Consider the following 23,794-nt stretch of genomic DNA (forward strand, 5'->3'; position numbering starts at 1 on the left):
AAATCCCAGACTTTAAAAATCAACTTGTACCAGAATTGTGTGTATAGTGTAAGAGATGTGTAAGCATACAACCTCACTTCATGGCATGGGCATATTATGGCTGCTGATGGAACAGGATTTCTGCTTCAGCAGGATGATTTCTTCTTCAGGAATATATGGCTATATTATCTTTTCAGATTTGGTCCACGTTTTTAAAAGTAGATGATTTCCAGTGCAAATGGAAAATGACCTGAACATACTTAGAAAGCAAATGAAATAAGTTCTGCAATGTCCAAGTGAATCACCTGACCTAAAGGCCACTGAGCATGAATTTCACTTTCTGAAGCCAAAACTTGAGGCACAAAATCCCACAGAAAACAAACAGGAACAGAATAATACAGCTGCAGTAAAGTTTGTTATCAGATTATGTCCAGGGGAGGAACCCAGTATCCAGTGATTCATATGCGGTTATCGAATGCAAAGGATTTCCAACCAAAATATAAAAAAGTAAAGATACACTTAGTTTTAAAGTTCGTCTGATTTGTTTGGTCTTTCTAATGCTAATGTTAACCTTCATTTAATACAACAAAAAATACACCGTGGTGGACAGTTAAACAACTTTGTCTAATAGCTTTGTCAGTGTATGTATGGACCTGTCTGTATTTGTCATCATGATCATTAAAAACACAAATAAAGATTGTGTGTTGTTTTTATAGCATTTAAACACTTTATAACCTTTACACAGTACTTCATATCAATAATATTTTTAATTATACTTCATTTTTAATTTATACTTTCAATTATACATTTCAAACTAATACAAGAAGCAGATTTAAATGTTAAAAGATGCAACATCAACTTATTTATATTTATTTAGCAGAAGGCTAGTGCCCTTAGCATGCCAATATCCCAGCCAGCTTCCGGTTTAGTTCCGGCATCTTCCAAACCTCACTCTGATTGGTTCTTATCAAGAACTCAATTTTCTCATTGGATATAACGTTTTGCCCTGCGGCTCATTTTTTCATTGGATAATAGAATTTTACAGCCCCGCCTCCGAATAGAGGACAGTGGGACAGTAAAAACAAAGATGGCGTCGCTGAGGAGTTTTCTTCGCACTGGGAAGGTTAATGACACATTTTTATGTATTTTTTTAAATGAACGTCGGGTTTATAATGTATAAGGAATATTCTTTATAAACTGCTGTGTTGTTGTTACAGGGCGCCGTTTCAGCCGTCATACGGAGGGACTTTCACAGGACGCCCTCTGCTTCTGTGCAGGTTAGCATTGATGCTAACGCCTTAATTATTGCTTTAATAACAAGTCAAGGGCAGAAAGAAATCACACCAGACTTTAAACTGGTTATTACATGTATTCATTGCTCATGTGATACATATTTACGAGCTTTCTGTTTATTATGTATCCTTACTTTTGGTTATAACTATGCACAATCACTACAGCGGTGTGTTTAGTGTTATTGGACGGTTATATTCGACTTTATATATATATATATATATATATATATATATATATATATATATGTATATATGTATATATGTATATGTATGTATGTGTGTGTGTGTGTGTGTGTGTGTGTATGTATGTATGTATGTTCCATGTCAAATATATCCCTATAACAAGAAAAAGCAGAGCTCCTGGTAGAGGTGTGTTGCTAAGAAGGGAAAAAGCTACCTGTTTGAGAAACAGTGAAGTCATAGCTCTGATTCTAGATTCAGAAGGTTTGACTTTAGCTCAGACTAATTCAATAAATACAATACTAATACAATAAATACTATACTAATTTAATAAATACAATACAAATGCAATAATTACAATACTACTACTATACTAATTCAATAAATATTATAAATACAATACTAATACTATAAATACAAAACTAATACAATAATAATACAATCACTGTACTATGTTATTACTTTTATAGTAGCTACCAATTCACGGGGACATGCACTCACTCTACTTAAACTGAACCTAACAATAACCAGATTCTATAAAACATGTCATAAAGGACATCTAATCATTGATCTTTATTTATTTGTGCAGAATTTGTGTTTTGAATGATGTAACTAAGTTTCCCAAACACAAGAGGGTTCAGGATGTAGGACATTTCAGTTCCTCTGTAACATGACAGTCTTTAATTTTGGGTGATTATAAAACAGTTGAAAAGCACTGATGCGTACAGCGATTAGTAGTTTAGGACGATATGAATATCTATTGATATCAGTATTTTATCATATCAACAATGTTGCAAAAGCCACTTTTTCAGCAACTGATTTATGTTACTAAGGTCAAAGCTAGGTGGTACTAGCAGGGTTCTGTAGCAAGAACAAACATGGAGAAGTACTTGTACTTTAAAAGTGAGATTTTAATAAATTATTTATATATATATATATATATATATATATATATATATATATATATATATATATATATATATAAAAAAAATGTTTTTATTTTTTAAATCCAGATTTCAATATAAAAAAAGGTGACACTGACCAGAACTAACAGGAATTAACATGTCTTCTGGACATTCCATGACACTAAATATGACTATTAAAAGCACAAGAAGTTGTTCAGTAATAAATTAGAAATTGAACCTATTGCCAAATCACTGTAGTATAAGAGGAATAAAACACTCTAGGACTCACAATTACAGGAAAATGACCTTCATCTCAAGCTTTGTGTTTGGCTGCATCACAGAATCCCATTATGGGTTATTTTGTCTGTCCTGATCAACCACTGTTGTTATATGGAAACCTCTATGATCAACAACAGCTCTGCCACAAAGTGATTAGATTATGTGTCACATAGATGGATTACCAGGTGATAAAGCACACAACACATAAAAATTACTTTACATCACTCAACAACACATCACTCACTACAGAGCACCAACCTGCCTTTGGAAGAAACATCAGCACAAGAACTGTGTTTTGGTAGGTTTGAAATGTGTTTTTATGGAAAGATTTGGTGCTTCACCACCACTGGATTCTGGGACAGTGGAAATTAGTTCTCTGCAGTGAAATATCATGCTTCACTACCTTGCAGTGTGACAGACAAATCAGAGTTTGGTGGATGCCAGCAGAACACTACATTTTGGAATACATAGTGACAGCAGTAAAGTATGGAGGAGGAAAATGTTCTGGGCCTGCTTGAGGAGTTTGGGCCAATATTCATGTATGTTGTTATTTATTGCAGGTAACTGTGAGGGATGCTCTTAACCAGGCTTTGGACGAAGAGCTGGAGCGGGATGAGCGTGTGTTTCTGCTTGGTGAAGAGGTTGCACAGTACGACGGAGCCTACAAGGTCAGAGAATTTGGTGGTGTTGAGATTTTTTGGTCATTAAGCAAAACAGTTTTTTTTACATTTTATTATCAGCCATTTTGGTGAAATTGGTATTGCACTGTCAATATACAGGTGAGCAGAGGTCTTTGGAAGAAGTATGGAGATAAACGCATCATTGACACACCCATCTCAGAGGTAAGCAGGATTTGTCATGTCCTCATCAAGTCCCAGCATGTTTTTGCAGATACTGTAGCACCTGAAAGCAAATGTTAATTGTTTTTTAATAGACAGAACATTGCACTAGATTTTTATTTTTGAAAGACTAATAATAATAAAGACCTTTTTTGTTGTTGTTTTTGTGGGCGCTTGTTACTGAAAATATAAATGAATAAAGAAATTCCAGGTAGCATGGACAGTATGTTGTGAGGCTCATGGGACAAACGAAAAGCCACAGTCATATGTTAGAGGAGGTTTTTTGATGCAGCCGGTTGTTCATGTAATGAGCAGATACCATGAAATATAACTGCTGGAATGGTAATATATATATATATAGATTGTGAATCTATGGGTTTGACTTCCTTGCTTCATTTAATCACATTATTAATGACTTGTGAATTATTACAATAAAACTATTCAGTGACATTTGAAATTTTTGTAATCTAACCAGGGTCTACTATGTTACATAAACAGAACTAAATGGTTATAATCTATATAACCATCATTTAAGTAAAAATAATTTTTTTTATTTTTTATTTTTTTAGATGGGTTTTGCTGGCATTGCTGTTGGTGCAGCCATGGTGAGTTCACATATTTATATATATATACGTATAATAGCCCATGTATAGGGAATCAAGGAGGGATATTACCAGGTCCTTATCAACTTATTGTCTACCTAGAACCTTTTAAAATATGACAAGTAACTAACTATGATCTGATTTCCATATTATATGTTTTCAGGCAGGACTGAGGCCAATCTGTGAGTTCATGACCTTCAATTTCTCCATGCAAGCCATCGACCAGGTTATCAACTCTGCTGCAAAGACGTACTACATGTCAGCCGGGCTGCAGTCTGTGCCCATTGTGTTCCGAGGGCCCAATGGTGCATCTGCTGGAGTAGCGGCACAGCACTCGCAGTGTTTTGCTGCCTGGTATGGCCACTGTCCTGGGTTAAAGGTCATAAGTCCCTGGAATGCAGAGGATGCCAGGGGGCTCCTTAAATCAGCCATTCGTGATGATAATCCAGGTAAGATAATACACTAACTGATACTCGATTAAAATTATTAATACATGTTCAAGATTTTTGCTGGTTATTGTGGTGTTTTCTTGAAACAACTTAAAACAGTCTAAGATGTTCCATCATTAGCATTTCCCCAATGTGTTGTAGCTGGTAGCTTGAACCCAGCTGTATTTATTAAAAAAAAAAACAAATCTGTTTATCAACATTACATAAATCCCATATCACCCAATGCTTTGGAATAATATGAACTCTAGTCTAACTATAATTTTATAGACCGTTTTACTGGTGTTCTTAGCAAAACTTTATGGCATCATGACTTTGTTGTTAGCTACGATGTTAGCGTTTTGTTGTGTTCAAATATGATGTGATGATTTGCTTGGTAAGAAGCCAACATGAAAAAAACACTCACTGTTAAGCCCATTGGAGATATTATGAACCTTATTTATTATTTATTTATTGATAATCTTTTGATATCTGGTTAAAGCATAGGACTAGAGTCTACCTTTTCAACTTCAAATATAATTTTCCACCTGGTTCTTATGTAGCTATATGAGGGCTATGACACTATTGTATATAACAAATAATTCCCTCAATCCTATCTATAATCAAACTCAAAATCCTTTCTCTTTAATATTCACACAGTGGTTTTACTGGAAAATGAGCTGATGTACGGTGTGGCCTTTGATTTGTCTGAGGAAGCACTGTCCAAAGACTTCACCATCCCCATCGGAAAGGCAAAAATTGAGAGATCAGGTAAGTGAGGCCTACATGGCAACCAGACATGTCGCTATCTCTGATGTTTTAGATTAGACCTTTAATTTCTTGCCACGGTCATGCTTTATTCGAGATAAACTTATCTAAATGTAGCAACTTATTTAAATGTAGGCTAAATAATTCCACTAATAACGAAAAGACCTGCACATATAGTATGTAGCTTTACTTATTCAGCTTCACAAATAATTGTAATGAATAATTTATATGCCATTTGTTTAAGGGATCCATTGCACTTCAAATGAAGTTTAGATTTCTCTCATGTTTTCAGATTAGTGTTTCAATTTGTTTACCCCTCTTATCAGGGTGTGTATCATCTGGGTATTTTCACGTTTACAGTTATGATGCATGACCCATTTTGTGGTCTATATCTGTGTTTTAATCAGGAAGTAACATCACTCTCGTCTCACATTCCCGAATGGTTGGTCATTGTCTTGATGCTGCTGCTGTCCTGGCCAAAGAGGGGATTGACTGTGAGGTAAGATGCAAGTTTTAGCTAAATGATGCACAAGTTAAAATGCATCATTTTTTTGGAGACCAAACAATTCCCTCTCCCAACAGATGAATATAAGCTAGCTGCTTCATTACCTCCTCATTCACCAGTGTAATCCTGCCAAATGGGCATAGTGAGTGCACACAACGAATATTAGCAATTTGGATGAATAACACTGTTCAGAATAAAAAGCAGACTTCTTACCCAAACAGCAGTTTAAACAAACATATTAAGCTCATAATTCAGACTTCTGTCTTATTGTAGAGTGTCTGATACTTCTGTTGCCAAACATGGCCATAAAGTGCTTACTGTCAGACTATCACATTTACTACTGCCAGCCAACCACCTGCTCACTGCTAGCTGTTTAAAAAAAATCATACTTTTTATTTTTGAATGTCTTACTATGTGTTTTTTTTTTTATTATTAATGGTGCTTGCAAAGCAACATTATTACTATTGTGCTGGACAAAACTTCGGCGCGTAACTTGTCCCGCAGCTTTTGTCCTAGACCCATGAATGAGGTGTCAAATCGACCGGCTCATTGAGGAGAGGTGTGCTATGACTTTTATATGCGATCCGAGTACCGGTACTTCCGGTAGCGGGTCTCAAAATGGCCTTTTTTCCCCCATAAACTCCCATTATAAACTTTGGAGGTTTATAACTCGGCAAGCTTTCGAACTATATACACCAAGCTTGGCCAGCTCCTTTAGGGTGATACTCTGAGCAAACTTTTAAATTGGTGTACTGACTGGCCTTTCGGTTGTGCCGCAGCCCCGCCCCAAAATATGAAAAAATTAAAAAACTTTTTACAACATGGACATGTGACATATCAAAACACTCACAACAATGAGGGGAACTTCCTCACATGTATTTTGATGACGTCACGTGATGTCACGTGAAAATAAAAAATTAGCACAACATGGACATGTGATTATATCAAAACACAGCACAGTGAGGAAAACTTCCTCAAGAGTATTCAGATGACGTCACATGCTCATCTCAACTAGCCTCCGGGATTTCCCACGTGCAAGCACCATTCACATTTTCTTCAGGAAATGTGCGTTCTAGTTATTATTATTATTATTATTATTATTATTATTATTATTGATCTGGTCCTGAAAATGTCTGTCACTCAGTAGTATTTTTTTCATTTGAAGTGTACTGTAATGAACACATACTGTCACGTCCATAAATACTTGGACATTGACAAAGTTATGATTTTAGCTGTTTTTCAGTGCTTTGGTTGTGAAATTAAATAATGAAAATGGAGAAGTTTCAGCTTTAATTTTAAGGGTATACAAAATGGGTGAACAGTGTAGAAATTACAGCAATTTATATATTCAGTGGCCCCGTTTTTAAAGTAACAAAAGTAATTTGACAATTGTCTGTTGTTATTCTAGGCCAAATGTCTGTTATTCCTTCATAATGTTTTTACAAGAAAGTATATAAAAGCGTGCAATAGCTTTTAACTTGGAATGTGAAGTCCGTAGACTCGTCGCTGCCAGTGAACAAACAGACCAGAGATGGCATTAACAAATCACCAAATTAACCAAATCTATACGTTACTATTTGGTACACTGTTAAATTGAAAGAATGCACTGGTGAGCTCTGGCCCGAAAGGCCACAAAGCAACTGTGGTGAACCCTGCTAAAGTTATCTTGTGTTATAAGTCATACAATGTCAAAGTCAACACTCAAGACACCTCACCAATACAGAGGGTTTACCACAGAGATGAAATCCATTGGTAGGCCTCAAAAACAGGAAAACCAAATTAGAGTTTGCCAGAAACATCTAAAAAACCCTGTGGTTCTGGAACAACATCTTGTGGACCAATAAAGAAGCATAAAACACACACACAAATGCCAGGGATTAAAGTTTGTATTTTCTTGTTGATATTAAGTGCTGTCTTGGTTTTGGTTATTTGGTATTGGTTTACAGGTTATAAACCTGCGCACCATCAGACCCCTTGATGTAGAAACTATCGAAACCAGTGTGATGAAAACCAACCACCTGATAACAGTTGAGGGAGGATGGCCCCAGTTTGGAGTCGGTGCTGAGATTTGTGCCAGAATCATGGAAGGTAACTATTTGGGTTTATGTTTAAAATGTTACATTTTTTTTTATTTTACTGCTCCATTTTAAGCCCCATAGATTCAAGTCATGTGTTCTTTTCTGTCCAACATCCAGCATGTATTCGTTGTCTAACACATGGAATTTGCTAAATATTTTACAGTAATTGTTGTTAGTAATAAAGGTAATTGTTGTTAATGTTAAAGGTTTTTGCTAAAGGTTTTATTTGCTCTGTTGTATCATCTATATTGTAAACATAATGTCCACCTGCTCAACTGTATTCTATACCATTCTTATAACTGTAGGTCCCGCTTTCAACTACCTGGATGCCCCTGCTGTCCGTGTTACTGGAGTGGACATCCCCATGCCATATGCAAAGATTTTGGAGGACAACAGCACACCACAAATCAAAGACATCATCTTTGCAGTGAAAAAGACACTGAATGTGTTGTAGGCAGCAAAACACTGTTTTTACACACTTTCAGGAAATTTTGCTCTAAACTCTGTTGCGAGTCCCCCAGCTACCAAATAATAAGCCAGAAAGGATGTACTAAGAATACTTTAGAATCTCAAATGTGTATAATGGTCTTTCTGTTACATGATGAGTCTCAACCAATTAACCAGTGGATGTCTTGTTGTATCTGCAAGATGCCTTTTGTCATAAAAAGGATATTTATTACCAGTGGGTAAAACCAGGCTTTGTGTATTGTTCTTCTTAATATCTAAACTTATACACCACTTAATCCTTTCAACGTCAATCATCTATGGAAAGAAATGTCCTTGATTGCTAGGAGTGCAGTAAGATTTTATGCAAAATACTCATTTATTAAATAGAAATAAATTTTTTTTCCTCCAAAATAATTAATAAAGAAAAACTGTTTGTGTAGACAGAGTTGAACTGGTGCCATGGCACAGAGACTTATTAAAATAAAATTCATAGAGCAATATTTGGTAAATTATGCAATACGAATGCAAATAAGTTTGGAAGGCTTGGCAGGGCAAAGCTTGAGCCTTGAGATTTCTCTGACATACTGTCTCAAGGTAGGCGGAACTGGTTCGATTTTAAGAATAAAAAAAGGTAGAAAAATGAAAAGATGGTATTGTTTTTCCGATGTTATACTTTCATCTTTTCACTTTCCCAATCTTTAAAACTCAAGTTCTTTACACAATTACACTATGAAGTCCTTCATAGAAGCATTTTGGGGGGTGGGGGGAGCAAAAACCACATGAATCAGTGGCCTCAGAAAGAAGCAACCATTTTACTAGCAATATTTGTGGGTTGTGAGTCTTGAGGTTACAGATACAGTTTCTTCCTGAACTACTGGAATAACAACTTGTTTGTTTTTTGTTCTATAGTGAGAACATTTGGGCTTTAGATCAAAAAATGGATATAAGAAAATTTAGATTTGCAGCTTTTATTTCCTGGTGTTTTCTAGAGAAAAGCAAGTCATTTTGAACATGAGAAAAGATCCGAAATCAATGAGAAGCATTGATGCAACGTTGGGTATAGCCAATACAACTATATAAAATGTCCTTAAAGGAAAGAAACCGCTGGTGTGATCAGCAACAGATACTGAACAGGTTGACCAAGGAAAACAACAGCTGATGAGAGAAACTTTGAGAGCTCACTGAAGAAAAACCCAAAGAAAACAGTGATATTAATGATAACCTCCAGAGGGCAGGGATAAAGGTATCACAATCCACTGTTTGAAGAAGACTTAGAGAGCAGAAGTAGAGAGGACATACCAGAAGATACAAACCACTCAATAGCAATAAGAATCAGAAGGCAAGACTGGTATTCAAAAAGAAATACAAAGATAATCCACAAAGTTTAAACCCTACCAAACTGATGGAATGTATGGACAAAGAAAGGATCTGCTTATGATCGAAAACAAAGGAGCTCACCCTTGATGCATGGTGGTGGTAGTATCATGGCTGCTTCTGGAACAGCCTCATTCATCTTTATTAATGATGGTACCAGCAGGAAGAAGTTTACAGGAACATTTTGTCTCCCATTTTATAAATAAATGCAGCCATGTTCATCAAGTGGAACTTTATCATGCAGCAAGAGAAGGGGACTGAAGCAGAGACTGAAAGAGGCTGCAGTAAGTCAGTGAGTGCAGTCGGTGAGTTGCAGGTTTGGTGCAGTTATTACAAGCAAGGGATTTGCAAATACCAAATAGAGTATTAAGTGTTATTTACTTTCATTTACATAAATACTTATTTGTTCCTATTCTTTTGTTCAGTTAAAAATTAGGTGGTCTGATGAAATATTTTATGTTGTTTAACACATCTAGATGGAAATACCTGGAAATAAAGCTTTAAAAATTAAAAAATTATGAACGTTCATTTCATATTCAGGTTTTAACTGAAACCCAAATACCTCTGGTGTATGGCACAAAATAAATGAATTGACCCTGCCTTCTAATAGTTTCATATGTAGTGTGTAATATACCGATACAGTAATAAAATGCATATCATTTCATTACAACACAGCTGCAGTTCTACTCTCTACACAATTATGCATTGCAATGTGGCTTTATTTATGTATATGTAAAAAAAAGGCAATTAGTTAATATGAAAAAGCTATATAAGTTTAAAAAAAACTTTTATGGTTCTCAAAAGAAGAATGATGCATAATCACTCACTACATTCGAAGAACTTGACAAATCATAGCAGTAATATCTTAAATAAAACCACACCAAATACATTTACAGCAAATAATTTCTGCACTACATTTCATTTATTCTACACTGAAAAGCTATAACTGTCCAATCACAAAAAAACTGTCATTTTGGGGGCGATCTTAATAGAACGACATGTGATTTCTTAGTTGTTACTGCAGTCATTGTTGAATATTTTATAATCAAACTGGCTTTTATACTGCTGCGTCTTCATTTGTAATTTGTATTTCCGTTTGATAAATATTTCCTGGTTTGTTTGTTTGTTTTTTTTTCATATAAGTAGCCAGTAGTCTTTTTTGTGAATAATTTTGATCATTTAATTCAAGGTCACTTCTGATTACACCACAAATATACTATGTTGCTACAGCAACCTGATCATGAATTTGAAATGACGTTCTGACATTTTTTGCACAGTGTTTAAGATAGTATTTTAAGTATGATACGTTTAATATAATGCTATATGTAAAACCTACAGAGAGCTATTATGTATTCAGCCTCATTAAGCATATTACGCGGCCATATTTATATATGCGACATAGTCAGGTGGAGCTTATTCTGAACCAGGCAACTTATGATAACGATTTAAAATTTAAATCAATTAAAAAAAATCTCTAAAGGCTAATGAAGTGATGTTGAGGGAAAAAAAACTTTGAAATGTCTTTGATAATATGAATTATCCCAGAGATGCAATTGTTGAGCCTTAACTCCTGGTTAGCAAGCCTAAGGCAACAGAGGAAGAAAACCCCCACAGAGCTCAGAGCCAGACACCTTGGTAGGGATTAAGGCTTTTTGGGGAAATTGGGATCAGTAGAGCTTTAACATTTCCTTTTAGTGTGTATGTGACAACCTTTGTTGTTGTAGTGGGAAATAAAGGTTCAGTTGTCATGGGATACAAGTGGCAGCTATGCTGTTAATTTTATTAATGCATACTTTTCCTGCTCTATGCCATTCAGAGCTCTTTAGCCCACACACCAAATAAATACATTTTAATAAATAAATAAATAAAAAATTTGCAGCATCCTACTGTTTAGCTCACTTTCAGCTCAGGTCAGAGCAGAACCTTGCTAATATGGAAAACAAGCACACAAATCGAATGCTGTAAATCATACACATGTAAAGACTCTTGTCATTCACTTTTCCTCCATGACAGCCAGCCCTCGACCACATGCCCACAGTCACAGTAGGTAAAGAGTAAGCTTGGTCATGTTGGTTGGTCAGTTGATGAAAATGCACTTCTGGTGAGCTTCAGGATGGTAAGAGTAGTGCTTGAAAGAGATCAATAACCTGCAGGCGTGAGGAGTGCTGTAGTGGGACCAGGGTGTAGACTATAGAAGTGACATATGTCTCACTTTCTTGTTTTTGGGATCTGACAGATTGAGCTTTGGGTGCATGGGGTAACAGCTTGTGTGACACTCATATGTGAGCGATTGACAACAATGGGAGGAGATTTGCATGAATGGCAGGGGGAGTTGTGATGAATGAAGAGGGATGAGATATGTGAGCAAGGGGTTTAAATGGAGGGGCTTGGTATGAATGGGGATGGAGATGAGGGTGTGAAGTGGGAGGTTACACGTGTGAAGAGAGTTGATAAGTGAGGCTCGAGAATGCAAGGTGGTTGAAGTGAGTGAAGCAGGATGGGGTTTAGAGAGGATGGGTGTTGGGATGACTAGGATTAAATGGATAGACAAAGGTGATAGTGCTACTGTTTAGGAAAATAAGCTGTGTTCCTACACAGCACAAGGGACGGAACAGATATGTTGTGTAGTGTTGTTTATCTATTATGATGTGGAGGTATGTGGTGTAAAGACATTTTTCTTGTAGCAATTTTAAGGGCCATTCTACTGTCCTTTTAACCACATTCGTTTACATTTATAGTCAGACATGTCTCATATTAGGTGGATTAAAATCTACTATATTTAGTATAATATTAAAATCATTGTTCACACGCTCATGCCCAGACAATCCACAGCCACTCCCAGGACAGCGGAGACACCTAGTGCATGTGGCAGGGCATACAGGCGATCACGAACAGCTTCACCTGCCTGTGATAGTGATGCCTCCCTCACAGATGCGCTGACTTCTACGCTCGGTTTGAAGTGCAGAACAACGTAGCAGCAAGGAAGACCATCCCTCCCTGTCTATCCAGAGTTATGCAGAGTTAACCCATGGAAGGCTGCTGGACCAGACAACATTCCTGGCAGGGTGCTCAGGGAATGCGCAGAACAGCTAGCGGATGTCTTCACTGACATCTTCAACATTTCCTTGAGCAGCACTGTTGTTCCTACGTTCCTCAAGACAACCACCATCGTCCCCGTCCCAAAGAAATCTACAGTGTCTTGCCTCAATGACTATCATCCGGTCGCATTCACACCCATTGTAATGAAGTGCTTCGAGAAGCTCGTCATGAGGCATATCAAGACTCATCTACAGTACCACCCTCACTGGACCCCCTACAGTTTGCGTATCGTCCAAACCACCCCATGGACGATGCCATTGCCATGGCCATTCATTTAGCCCTCACCCACCTGAACAATAAAGACACGTACAAATGCTGTTCATAGATTTTAGTTCAACATTCAACACAATCATCCCTCAGCACCTGACTGGGAAGCTGAGCCTGCTGGGACTGAACACCTCCCTCTGCAACTGGATCCTGCACTTCCTGACTTGAGGGAGACCTCAGTCAGTCTGAATTCGGGAACAGCATCTTCAGCACCACCACACCACACTCCTGCCATCTGGAAAAAAGGTACCAAAGCATTCGGGCCCTCATGACTAGACTGTGTAACATTTTCTTTCCACAAGCCATCAGACTCCTTAATAACTGAACCGAACTGTACCAAGCACAACACACACACACATGCACAATCAACTGTATGGTCTGCAATGACCCACGCCAAGTACACACTCTTCCAATTTACATCCATGTCTATAGCACCATCACATCAAACTGTTTACATGCTGTTTTGCACACTGTTTTTGCTCTTTGCACATGCTGTCTCACATTTCAGTCGATTTTGCACAATGCTTTACAACACCTCATGTAACTGCTGCTATAATACTAATGTGTTTATTACAGTATTTCTGCACACATAATATTGATTGAAAATACAGTATTTACACTGGTCTGCGCTGTTTTTGTGTATTGTCTTGTATTTTTTGTTTGCACTGTCTATTGTTCTGCACTGTTTGCACCAGGTTGCACAGATGCACTTTATGTATCTAGGACTAACTTACTAAGTCCTTATAGCTCTGTCTTTGTTTTATGTAGCACCATGATCCTGGAGAAACAAGACCCATGTCTCATTTCACTGTGTACTACAACAGCTATATGTGGTTGAAATGACAATAAAAGCTTGTCTTGACTTGACTTGATTTTCTATGCAAAAGATGGTCACCGCATTACTAATCATGATTTCACCTTCCACCTAAGAAGAAATGCTGAAAGGCAACTTCTTGATGTTTTTTTTTTAAAATTGCTCAACCAGATCATATCAGGCTGAGATATTTAGGAACAGTGTATAGCTTTTCAATTGCCTGTGGTATTAACATTTTATTTAAGAGCTTTAAACAGCAACAGTACTAAATTGAATGCTTTGCCCTACATTGAATTAGCATTTAGGTGTGCTTTTGAGACATAATGAAAGAAAGTCTACAAAACTCATTATGCCAAATAATCCCAAATGTTTATGCCAGCATAATTAAACCCTCGTCCTAACCCTAATGGTGGTCTTTTTGCCATACCAAATGACAACCTTTGCCATTCTGTGATGTCCTTCTTCCAACCCTCTCACTCACTCATTTTCTACCACTTATCCGAACTACCTCGGGTCACGGGGAGCCTGTGCCTATCTCAGGCGTCATCGGGCATCAAGGCAGGATACACCCTGGACGGAGTGCCAACCCATCGCAGCGCACACACACACACTCTTATTCACTCACGCAATCACACACTACGGACAAATTTTCCAGAGATGCCAATCAACCTACCATGCATGTCTTCGGACCGGGGAGGAAACCGGAGTACCCGGAGGAAACCCCCGAGACACGGGGAGAACATGCAAACTCCACACACACAAGGTGGAGGCGGGAATCGAACCCCCAACCCTGGAGGTGTGAGGTGAACGTGCTAACCACTAAGCCACTGTGCCCCCCCTTCTTCCAACCCATTTTACTGTTTCCATAATTAACTGTGAGTCTAAAATGAATCAAAAACATGGACAGTCAGGTTTTATGCTACATTTGTTTAGGTGTGCCGCCCTTGCTTAAACGATAAAAAGATGTCATAAAAATGGACCGAGTGCAATGCCATATGTCCATCAGCCTCGAGTTCCAGATCACCATATTGCCGCAACAGATGGGGAATGAGCATGGGTTTCAAATTCAAACCAGTCACTGGGAAACTGAAAAATTGCAGAGGTGTGATTTGCTTCCTACTTTCTCCTGGTGTCGAGTTCATCAACTCAACTGAATTTAGCCAAATTGTTTCAAATCTATACACACATACAGCATTTAATTATGCCTTTATACAGTCAGTCTGAGAAACTGAACCTTTTCTGTGTCAGCATCTGCTATTCAGTTAACAATGGGTATTAAATGAAATCTGAAATTTTATATTCAATGTTGATCAAGGGCAAAATATTTCTGTATATTATAAAAATGTCTTAAAGTCAACGATCATTAAACAAATTCAACACATCTGTTCAGTGACTAACACGTATCCTTTGTTAAGACCTTTAGAACTGTTAACACATTATAAATGAATGCAGTATAATACAGTATAACATAGTTTAGTTTTATGCAATATTAGGTCAGCTGTAAAAGAAAAAAGTCTTGGAGAAGTTGGAGACTATGTCTGCTTCACTGGGACTGACTAGGTGAGGTTACACCCACTTTGCAGAGACTGACATAATGGTTCACTAAAAGGTAACTCATGAACTGGTGCATATAGTTGTAGCTTTTTGAGTCTTGACAACATAGATTTCATTCATTTTAATTTCCATGAACACTAATAAATGCAGGGGGCACGGTGGCTTAGTGGTTAGTACGTTTGCCTCACACCTCCAGGGTTGGGGGTTCGATTCCCACCTCCACCTTGTGTGTGTGGAGTTTGCATGTTCTCCCCGTGAATCGGGGGTTTCCTCCGGGTACTCTGGTTTCCTCCCCCGGTCCAAAGACATGCATGGTAGGTTGATTGGCATCTCTGGAAAAAAATTGTCCGTAGTGTGTGATTGCGTGAGTGAATAAGAGTGTGTGTGTGTGCCCTGTGATGGGTTGGCACTCCGTCCAGAGTGTATCCTGCCTTGATGCCCGATGACGCCTGAGATAGGCACAGGCTCCCCGTGACCCGAGGTAGTTCGGATAAGCAGTAGAAAATGAGTGAGAGTGACTAATAAATGCAAACTTCTTATACATCTTGTACATACTTCAAGATTACTTGCTGCAGTTCTACATTCCTCAGTTTTAGATTATACCGAAATCTCAACAAAACTGACATTTTTTTTCTTTTGTCACAGCTGTTCGTCACATCAAAGTGCAAGTCCACACAGACTCTGTTAATCTGCTCATTTGGAAAGGAGCCGAGAAGTGCTGCAAATGGAGAATGGAGGCTTGGGATACATGGTTGGTTTGGAAATCTGCTAATGATTAATAATCACATCTGTTATTACTTTTATGACAAACAAGACTTTATATTAGAAGCTTGTTTGCTTCTTCTGTGTACCAGTTGCTTGCAGTTTATATTTGGAGGTGGAATTGCTGCATGCTTGAAGCAAAGCAAAAATAGCACAGCACAGCTATTATTGTCAGTGTTGTTGATTCATAAATAGTACAATGAATCACCTTTTCATTGGCTTAGAAGCTAAATAACTATTTTTTGCCTATTGTCGTGTAGGATGCACAGGCAAAAATAACTCTATGAAATAAAATGTTGGATTTGCATTTTCCACTCCAGCAATTGGTGAAACAGATACATATCGTAAACTCTTTTTATTTAAGTAATGACAGTATTTTATAAACTTACAACAAAAACATTATGTAAAGTGCTTTCCTATTGTATTAATGATACATTGAAGTGTGGTGGTTAAGCAGGTGCTCTGATGAGTTCCTCCAGTACTCTGTTCTTTGTTCAAATACATGCTATTTATTTAGCAAATATTATTATATGTAGATGTGTTAAATGACATAGAACATAGCACATGTTTGTAACAGGACATCTCCATCTTTTGATCTCAAGCCTAAATGTCTGGTGTATTACACAAACAAATGAATTGGCTTTACCTATTTGGATAGTTTGTATGAAAAAATCTATAGAGTTATGAAACGAAAAAACAAAGAAAAGGGGAAGCTTCATCAGATCTGTTCAGGAGATTCTTCTGACTTTAGTGTTTAAATAAGGTTTCAGAAATATAAGGATAAGGATTTTTTCCTGAGGTGAGGGTGCTGCCTGTAGTGGAATTTTGCACGTTCTCCTTGTATTTCTTTCAAGCTCCCTGGTTTCCTTTTACTTCACAAAACAGGCTGGTTGTGGACTGGTGTCCGACCTATACCGGATTCTGAGGTAGGAATCCGGTATAGATCGGACACCAGTCCACTGCAGTGCACCATGCACATTCACACCTTGGAGCGATTTAGTGTAGCCAACCCGTCTACCAGCATGTTTTGTGACGTAGAAAGTAGTCTGTGGTATTTTACTTGAATGTTCAGGAATAAAATGCTCTATGTGTGGAAATGTTCAGATAAACTGCTCCCTTGCTACAAAAATGTTTTGAGAACCCTTGGTCTAGAGCAGGGGTCGGCAACCTTAAACACTCAAAGAGCCATTTGGACCCGTTTCCCACAGAAAAAAAACCCTCAGGGAGCCACAAAACCCTTTTGACATCTAAAATGAAGATAACACCACATATATCGTTTTTTACCTTTATGGAAAGTATAGAAAAAACTGTAGTGTGTTGCATTTATGAAATCAATGAACTGCTACCGAGTAAACGAAATTTTATTGCTGCAGGCAAACAAAAATATTTTGACCAGTTTGAACTAACCTTAACAAAAAAGACGCTGAGTTGAAGGTTACTTTCACATAAAATGTTCAATGTCTAATTGAGTTCTCTTTGTATTCATGACATCAAAATTTTAACTTAACCGGCTGCAGCCAACCAAAAATGCGTCTGCTTCTGTGTGTCGGGTTTCGCAAGTCGGCAGTTATGACGCATATTTTGAGCGACAAACAAATTAAACAGGGTTTATTTTAATGTTACAAGAGCATCATCATCATCATCTTAGAATTTAGAATTACATTTTTTTTAAAAACTAACTAACTAAAATAAAATAAATTTAAATTAAATACTTATTTTCCAAATCTACAGGGAGCCGCTACAGAGGGATGAAAGAGCCACTTGCGGCCCCGGAGCCGCGGGTTGCCGACCCCTGGCCTAGATTGTTGCCCATAAATGGTCAGGATGGTCAGGTACATGTTTAATCTGAGCCTCAGCCTGGAGAAGGTCCCAATCATGTGGAAAACTTTCTGTGTGGTTCCAGTACCAAAGACTGCATACCCCAGGGGGCTGAAACACTTCATGTCTGTTGCCTTAACCTCCAACCTGATGAAGACCATGGAGAGGATCATCCTCTGTCACCTTCGTTCCTTAGGGAGCACAGTGCTCGACCCACTGCAGTTTTCATATCGGCCTGGCATCAGTGTGGATGATGCAGTGATCTACCTGCTGCACCGTGCACTTCCCCACCTGGAGAATACCAAGAGGACTGTGAGTCTTATTCTTTGACTTCTCCAGTGCTTTCAACACGATACAGCCTGCATTGCTGTGTGTGAAGCTGGAGCGGTCAGGGGAGGATTATCACCTGGCTGCATGGACAATCGACTACTGCCACCAACAGACCACAGTATGTAAGATTGTGTACTGTGTGGCTGGGGTGGTAGTCTGCAGCACTGGGGCTCCCCAGGGCACAATGCTCTCCCCATTCCTTTTCACACTGTACAACTCAGACTTCAGTTATAAGACCACCTGCCACCTCCAAAAGTTCTCAGATGACACAGCTGTTGTTGGATGTGTGTCTGATGGGAATGAACAAGAATATAGGGACATCATCAAGGACTTTCAAGGGCTTTGCACTTGAACACTAGTAGGACGAAGGAGATGTTGATTGACTTTCGGAAAAGGAAACAACTGCATCACTGGACTGGCTGGATAATCCTGATGAAAGGGTTCCTGATGCAAGGGTCCTTTTTAAGTGTGCAGGACATGAGGACATGTTTCAATACTGTGATGGCCTCCACAATTCTCCACGCTGTAGTCTGCTGGGTGAGAGGAAGCACAGAGCAGGGCAGAAGGAGAGTGAACAAGCTGGTTAGGAGAGCCAGCTCTGTCCTGGGCTGCCCATTAGACTCTGTGGAGGAGGTGATGGGTCTGTGGAGACCCTGTGTAGCTCTTTCAGCAGCAGACTGTTACATCCCCAGTGTAGGAAGAAGCGCTACTGCAGGTCATTTATACCAGTGGCTGTCAGACTTTATAACACTGCATTACTGTTATTGTGCAATATTTTTATTTTATATTGTGCAATCTTGATATAATTTAATTTATTTTAATATTGTTTTAGATTAAACTTTTCTTTCTTCCTATCGTAAGTCTTTAATTCCTACACTTTAACTGTCTGTGAGCTGCTGTGATAAGTGAATTTCCCCACTGTGGGATCAATAAAGCTTATCTTATCTTATTTTATCTTATCTTATATTATTTTATCTTATGTTATCTTATCTTATCTCAAATTCTAGACCTACAATTAACATGTCCAGTTTTTCATGCTCTATCATTAGATTACTTTATTCCTCCATTTCTTGGCGACCCTATTTGTGCTGATCAATAATTAACTGTCATATCAAATGACAAGTGAATAATTAATGCAATAATCAAATCAGAAATGCACCAAATATCTGAATTCTTAGGCTGATCCAAAGTTAGCTAAACTGTGAGGCCATATTGCTATCTATTCGTTTTCATTTCTGTGTTGTCAGACTGCTCAGACACAGTTTGTGCATTCAAGTGAAACCTTCACTTCCCTGAGCCAAGACAAGTCTGACATTTTTGTAATTTGTTTTGTAAGGCTTACCACACTGACTTACTTTGTGTGATAAAAATCTATCAGACAACATTATGTGTAATGAGAAGGACTTTACACAGACTGTATTGCAGTCTGTGACATGACTGACAGCAGATTGGGTCCTGCCCTGATGCTGCATACAAACAGAAGATAAAAGAGCATTAGTAAAACAAATTAAAGAATGAATTACAAATCATTCAGTTATCATTCAGGATTAAATCAGCCAGGGCAAGTTTGCTGTCTGAGTTGTGCACTGGAGCTACAAGGCCAGTGTAAAACATCAAATAAGGGAAGCTTAATGCTACCAGATTAGAATCGTCTAAAACATCACCAATTCAAACATATAGTTTGTCTTACTAACACAATTTGTTCTATTTTGTATCTAAATGTTTTTTTTTAATAAACCACATATATTTTATTCTTTTTATTATTTATTAATTTGTATATTTTTTGTTAAATGTTAATTATTTTTTTTATTTTGGGTGAATGATTTTCGTGTATCTGTTGTTTTACACTGTATATTATTCCAGCAGATTGTATGTTTTTAAATTCATTTATGAACTGATCAGTGAATATCATACAGCATAAATAGTCCCCATACATTTTAGGAACAATAAAGACTATTACCAAATTGGTGGGCCTTTTCCAGTATACATTTTCCACAGTATTATCCTTAAATTTACACTTGTTGCAAATTTATATTCTTAATCAAGATTCAGCCTCACAGTATGTAAGCTGTTCCTGCTGTCAGTATCATGTGCATATCATCTAATTATGGCAATAATTGTACATATCATGCACAAATGGTTCCAATTTTATAGATTGGTAAAAAAGACTGTTCAGTTGCTTGTTAATATGTAAAATTGAAATGTTGTACTTAAAGGATCTTTTAGTGAATTATTCATTTCGGTTTTTGTCTTGTAGTATTTTATGTTTAATTAAATACCGCTTTCTTTAAAAGGCAAGTTTTATGAAAATAAGTACGTTTGTTTGATATATTATGCAAGAATTGGAATTAAAGTTCTCCCAAAATTATATACTTTCACAGGGGCTCTTATTTGTTGATGTTTAAGCAGAATGTAAATTATTACTTTATTCCTTTATCCCATTATTTAAATTGTACATATGTGTAAAATCTAATGCGCAAGACACTTTTGGTGCTTCAGAAAAGCCACAGTTTCAGTTTTTAATGATATTTAGAAAATTAAAAGTTGTTTGTGTTTCCAGGTTACTTGTATGATGACTTTTGAAACCAAACTTTCATCAGTACAGTTTCATCTTTATGATACTGTAAATAAATAAACTGTTGGATTCAAGAAGTCTGGATTCAGATGAGTTTGGTTTATTAGAATTAGTCAAACAATACAGCAAACTAACTAGCTGGTACTGGGAGTATAACTGCCATAAACATGCAAATTGCACTGAGGTTCCACTGGTTACAGTATCAAATATTTTCATGCATGTTCCTCTTATGAGCCCTTGTCCAATCACACAATCATGTGCTTCCCCTTTTAATTGCATCCAATCACAATTCTACACATGTACTCTGGTTATGTCGGTTCCCATTATTCTCAGGAGGCCTTGTTTTTTTTCCACTGTCTAAAATGTTCCCATTATCCTTTAACTCACTTGCTTCTTACGTCACCATCTTGAGAAGCCTATTGCTTGCCCCAATTTCCGGATTCTTCTTCATTTTACTCTAAGGGTTTTTTGAACATAGCATTATATACTTGTTTAAAGTCTATTTATGTAGTCCTTTTAATATTTTCTTAGTGTTAGTAGTATTTCGTTGAATCTGCTCTATGCTGTGAGTCCTTCGGCCCCATTGTTTGTTTCTCCCATACTTCATGTTCTGGTTCTTTTCTCACTCTCTGTGTTCCTAGTTGATATTTCACTCATGGTTAAAAGGTTCCTTGACAAACTTGACATTTTCATCCATGAGTATCTCACAGATCTTTTCGTTCATTACACTAAAGACTTGAATAATAATGGACCATCCAACCCTTCTGGTATCAAGATTGGTGATGTATCTACACACCCCTGTTCCTTCTTCTTGAGTGACTCATACGTATTTATTGCTGATCTCATCCAAGAGCACGTGGCTTTGGCATGTTAACAAAAGGACAATGTGCCCTGTATGATGCACTGTAAAACCTTACCATATAAGGAGGTGATGATCTTTTTATGAGTAAATACTCATCCTAAACCTCATCCTTACTTGTGTGTGTGTGTTCTTTTTTCCTTTCCATATCAGTGCAGTTGTGCCTTCTTATTCCCATTTCTGCTTAGCCATTATTTCCTCTTTCTCACTTCATATTCAGCTACTTTGGGTTTCTCCTAAGCAACGTTAAATCACATACTTTTAGGGGCATTTTATTACTCCAAATTTCCTACAATAACCTTACAATCACCTCACTTACGTCATAACCTCTACTCTACTGGGAAGGCATTCCACTAGATTTTGAAAAATAGTTATGAGAATTTGTGTAATTTCAGCCAATAGAGCTTTGGTGAAGTCAGGGCAAGGAGGCCTGTGGTCCAAGTCATTCCATATGTATTTAGGAAGAACCACATATGGGTGTTATGGTGCATATTCACAAACGTTTCACCATATAGTGTGTCTATATGGATATATATGTATGGAACTACATATGCAAATATGTGTTATACTGATCAGCCATAACACTGTAACCACTTGCCTAATATTGTGTAGATCCCCTTGTGCTACCCAACCAGCTCTGACCCATGGAGGCATGGACACCACAAGATCTCTGAAGGTGTGTTGTGTTATCTAGCACCAAGATGCAGCAGTCCTGTTAGTTGCAAGGTGAGGCCTGACTTGTTTGCAGCACATTCCAAAGACATTCGATCAGATTGAGGCCATGTCAAAATCGTGAGCTCTTTATTTTAAGGTGTTGTAGAGTGAATTATCTTGCTGCAAGTGGCCACTGCCATTAGAGAATACTGTTTAAATGGAGGGGTGTACTTTGGGTTTGTAAAGCAAACCAAAAATATTTAGGTATGGTGGTAAGTGGCCATTTACATTCACATAAATGCCATGACCTAAGGTAATGCTCAAAACATTGAACACTGTCTTATGGCCTGGTTCTATTGGCTGGCATTGTACCACTGATCAAGTTCCCTTTCAAAAGAATTGATGGATCTTGTTGGGCCACCGGAAAGAACTGCACAAGTGCATTGCTTTGTGTTAGTTTTGGTAGCCTATACAATGTGATACCCATCGAGCCACAGGCAGGGGCATCTCCAAATTGATAAGAAAGCAGCAATTTTATCCTGACTGAGACCCAAGTCCACAAAGGAGGTGGGATTGTTTTTGGGGCTAGCTGGCTATTATTCTAGGTTGAGGTATTCAGATGTTTCTGTAAGAGGTAGGTCTTCACCCATCATTTGAAGACAACCAGTGACTCAGCTGTTCTGACATCTAGGGGTCGTTCATTCCACCACCCCTGTGCCAGAACAGAAAAGAGTCTTGATGTATACTTACCTCTTAACCTGAGAGATAGTGGGACCAATTGAGCAGCGCTCGTAGATCAAAGGGAGCATTGTGCAGTGCAAAGAGTGATAAGAGCTTTGAGATAGGAGGGTGCTGGTCCATTTTGGCCTTTGTAGCAACAGTGTCTCAGAACAGCTAAGAAGAACCCGAGGGTGAGCCAGCCATCAATTCTCATACACTGATTTGCTCTAACCTCACATTGCAAGTCTATGCCTAGTTGTTCAGGCTGAATGTGTGCATAATGGCCAGAGTGAAAGGATGGGACAGGTATAATAACCAGACTCAGAATCAGAGGCATCATCTTCACTGGAACTCAGAGTAATAGGATTGCTAAATGCACCTGGAGGAGAAGGAGGAATGGCAGAGATTGTAAAAGCACGAAGATGCTCCACAATTGCTGTTATGTCAACAGCTGAGTGTGCCAGCAGATGACATAGGTATTGTGTTGGTTTGGGATAACCACACTCACAGGAAAAGCAAGACCCTGGGTCAGAGGCTGTAAAGGTGCAGACACACAATATGTGAAGTCTAAAAAGTGAATACAGAGTAAAAGTACATCTGAGCACAAAATCATCAATGCGCACACAGTTTATATGCTCTATGGTAATAAAAAGACGGTACATGATGCAT

General features: G+C 37.9%; 1 protein-coding gene across 1 annotated transcript; it reads left to right on the plus strand.

The window, feature by feature from the left end:
* The first annotated feature begins 1,005 nt into the window (after positions 1 to 1,005).
* pdhb (pyruvate dehydrogenase E1 subunit beta) lies at positions 1,006 to 8,547 on the plus strand. The gene is made up of 10 exons (XM_060858408.1): positions 1,006 to 1,102; positions 1,197 to 1,256; positions 3,196 to 3,303; positions 3,415 to 3,477; positions 4,044 to 4,079; positions 4,240 to 4,525; positions 5,162 to 5,272; positions 5,677 to 5,768; positions 7,721 to 7,862; positions 8,158 to 8,547. The coding sequence occupies exons 1-10, from the start codon at positions 1,067 to 1,069 to the stop codon at positions 8,304 to 8,306; spliced, it is 1,083 nt and encodes a 360-aa protein (XP_060714391.1). The 5' UTR covers positions 1,006 to 1,066; the 3' UTR covers positions 8,307 to 8,547.
* The last annotated feature ends 15,247 nt before the right edge of the window (positions 8,548 to 23,794 follow it).

Source organism: Tachysurus vachellii, chromosome 22 (assembly GCF_030014155.1).
Source record: "Tachysurus vachellii isolate PV-2020 chromosome 22, HZAU_Pvac_v1, whole genome shotgun sequence".
Classification (NCBI taxonomy): Eukaryota; Metazoa; Chordata; class Actinopteri; order Siluriformes; family Bagridae; genus Tachysurus; species Tachysurus vachellii.

What these genes read in the sequence shown, in the direction of transcription:
- pdhb (XM_060858408.1), top strand. Translation starts at nt 1,067, where the DNA reads ATGGCGTCGCTGAGGAGTTTTCTTCGCACTGGGAAG. An exon ending in TTGACACACCCATCTCAGAG is followed by an intron (nt 3,478 to 4,043) that starts GTAAGCAGGATT and finishes TTATTTTTTTAG; the next exon opens with ATGGGTTTTGCTGGCATTGC. An exon ending in AAGAGGGGATTGACTGTGAG is followed by an intron (nt 5,769 to 7,720) that starts GTAAGATGCAAG and finishes ATTGGTTTACAG; the next exon opens with GTTATAAACCTGCGCACCAT.